General features: G+C 65.1%; 1 protein-coding gene across 1 annotated transcript; it reads right to left on the bottom strand.

Annotated features, from left to right (window-relative positions):
* Positions 1–886: 886 nt before the first annotated feature.
* LOC113980648 (SRSF protein kinase 3-like) lies at positions 887–2947 on the bottom strand (the record flags this gene model as incomplete). Its single annotated transcript, XM_027707861.1, has 3 exons — positions 887–1071; positions 2130–2222; positions 2850–2947. Coding segments are annotated over 3 exons (376 nt in total), but the record flags the coding sequence as incomplete, so codon positions are not given.
* Between the last annotated feature and the right edge of the window lie 265 nt (positions 2948–3212).

Genomic DNA, 3212 nt, shown 5'->3' with positions numbered 1-3212 from the left:
ACCCCAATAAACACCCCAGGACTCCAACACAACCACAGGACCCCAGTAAACATCCCAGGACCACAACAACCCCTTCCAGGACCCCAACACCGCCACAGGACCCCAGTAAACACCCCAGGACCACAACAAACCTTTCCAAGACCCTGACACACCCACAGGACCCCAGTAATCACCCCAGGACTCCAACAAACTTTTGCAGGACACCGACACACCCACAAAACCCCAATAAACATCCCAGGACCACAACAAACACCCCCAGATCCCAACACAGCCACAGGACCCCCATAAACACTCCAGGATTCCAACACACCCACAGGACCACAACAACCCCCTCCAGGACCCTGACACAGCCACAAGACCCCAATAAACATCCCAGGATTCCATCACAGCCACAGGACCACAACAACCCCTTCCAGGACCCCGACACACCCACAGGACCTCAGTAAACACCCCAGGATCACAAGAAATCTCTCCAAGGCTCTGACCACCCACTGGACCCCAATAAACACCCCAGGGCTCCAACACAGTCACAGGACCCCAATAAACACCGCAGGACCACAACAACCCCCTCCAGGACCCTGACACACCCACAGGACCACAACAATCCCCTTCACCCACAGGACCCCAGTAAACACCCCAAGACCACAACAAACACCCCCAGACCCCAACACAACCACAGGACCCCGATAAACACCCAGGGCTCCAACACAGCCACAGGACCCCCATAAACACCCCAGGATTCCAACACACCCACAGGACCACAACAACCCCTTCCAGGACCCCGACACAGCCACAGGACCCCAATAAACACCCCAGGACCACCAGAAACCGTCCCGGGCATGCCTTTATTGGGGCCGTGGGCGCTGGGTGGGTACAGGTGGGAGGGTTACGGTCTCAGCCAGGGGTGCTGCAGGCACTGGTGTGCGGTGGCCCTGCGGGCGGGCTCGAAGGCCAGCATGGGCCGCAGGAAGCGGGCGAAGGCGGCCGCGGGGCCCCGGGGCCACTCGTATTTCTCCTGCAGCACCGCCCGCAGCCCCCACGGCCGCAGGTGCCGGATGTGCCGCAGCTCACCTGGGGAGGGGGCACGGCAGGGGTCAGGGTCCCCCCCCTTCACCATGGGGGGAAGACCCCCCGTACATCACCAGGGGGTTGGGGGGGTGTCCACAGACACGAAGAAGGGGGTGGGACAGTGGGCGTGGCACTCTCCGGTGGGCGGGGTCAGGGATGGACACGCCCCCCAGGTGGGTCATATATTTGGAGGGGTGGGGTTAGGGGAGGACACGCCCACTCATAGGTGGGGTGTGCCCTGATGTGTGACATCACTCTGTGCAAAGGGGCGGGGTCAGGGATAGACACGCCCCCAGGTGTGTCACACCAGTGTGGGGCGGGGTTAGGAGAGGACACGCCCACTCATAGGTGTGACATCACTCTATGCAAAGGGGTGGGGTCGTTGGAGGACACGCCCCCACTCCCCCAGTGGGTGGGGTCAGGGATAGACACACCCTCAGGTCTGTCACAGCTGGTGGGGGTGGGGTTAGGGGAGGACACGCCCACTCATAGGTGGGGCGTGACCTCATGTGTGGCATTGCTCCATGGAAAGGGGTGGGGTTGTTGGAGGACACGCCCCCACTCCACCAGTGGGCGGGGTCCGGGATAGACACGCCCCCAGGTGTGTCACACCAGTGGGGGGCAGGGTTAGGGGAGGACACGCCCACTCGAAGGTGGGGGTCAGGTGGGACGTGTCCTCATATGTGACATCACTCCATGGAAAGGGGTGGAGTCAAGGACACGCCCCTAATCCCTAGTGGGCGGGGTCAGGGACAGACACACCCCTAGGTGTGTCACACTGGGGGGGGGCGGGGCTGGGGAGGACACGCCCAGTCGCAGGTGGTTGGTCAAGTGGGACAAAGCCCCTCCTTCACTCATGGGCGGGGTCATAGAAGGACCCACCCCCACCTCGCACCCACACCCATGAACCTTCTGACCCCCTTCCCACGCCCCCTTTCTCTGTGGCCACGCCCCCTGGGCAAAAAAGCCCTTCATTTACATAACCCCGCCCACACCTCACCTTTATCCCTCCCCCACCCTGTCCCACCTCTTCCCACCCCTTTAGCCCCGGCCCCGCCCACCTCTGCGGTTGAAGAATTCCCGGGAATATCTCCCCCCCAGGGCCACGTGGCGCGGGATGTCCCCCAGCAGCTCGATCACGTGGGCGATGTGGTCTGGGGGGGTTTGTGGGAGGGAGGGGCACCTCAGGGGACACGCCCCCTTTGGGCCACGCCCACCGCTTTTAGCCCCACCCACCGCCTCACTTGTTCCATCCCATCTCCTCCCACCCCCTCACCTGTTCCTGCTGTCCCCCCACCCTCTCCCCTGTCCCCCCTGACCCCCTGTCCCCCCTGACCTGTCCCTCCATCCCCCCCGTCATCCTCTCACCCTCGTCCTTACTGTCCCTCCACTCCCTCCCCTGTCCCCCCGTCCCCCCCATCCTCCCTGTCCCCCCTCACCTGTCCCTGCTGTCCCCCCACCCTCTCCCCCGTCCCCCCTTGTCTCCCCCTGTCCCCCCTCACCCTCGTCCCTGCTGTCCCCCCCTCTCCCCCCATCCCCCCTGTCCCCCCCATCTCCCCCCGTCCCCCCTCACCTGTCTGCTGTCCCCTCACCCCCTCCCCTGTCCCTCCCTGTCCCCCCTGTCCCCCCCGTCCCACCCTGTCCCCCCCCGTCCCCCCGTCTCCCCCTGTCCCCCCTCACCCTCGTCTCTGCTCTCCCCCCACTCCCTCCCCTGCCACCCCATCCCCCCTATCCCCCCTTGTCCCCCCACCCTCTCCCCTGTCCCCCCCGTCCCCCCTCACCCTCGTCCCTGCTGTACTCCTCCCCCGAGTGTGGCTCGAACAGATAATCCCCCGTCGCCAGCTCGAAGGCCTGGGGGGCACAGAGGGCTCTTGGGGAGCTCAAGGGGGAACCGGGGGGCAAATCCCCCCTTATCACGGGGGTCTGTGGGGCAGCCCCCCCTTCCTCACCACAGGGGTCTGTGGGGCCTTCCCCACCACCACAGGGGTCTGTGGGGCAGCCCCCCCTCCTTACCAGAGGGGTCTGTGGTGCAGTCCCCCCCTCACTACAGGGTTCTGTGGGGCAGCCCCCTCTCACCCTGGGGGTCTCTGGGGCAGTCCCCCCCCTCACCCCGGGGGTCTGTGGGGCAGTGCCCCCCCCTCACC

Source organism: Neopelma chrysocephalum, unplaced genomic scaffold, assembly GCF_003984885.1.
Source record: "Neopelma chrysocephalum unplaced genomic scaffold, ASM398488v2 Primary Assembly neopelma1_94899, whole genome shotgun sequence".
NCBI lineage: Eukaryota > Metazoa > Chordata > Aves > Passeriformes > Pipridae > Neopelma > Neopelma chrysocephalum.
Note: the sequence above shows the minus strand (reverse complement) of the source record. Positions and strands in the feature narration are given on the sequence as shown.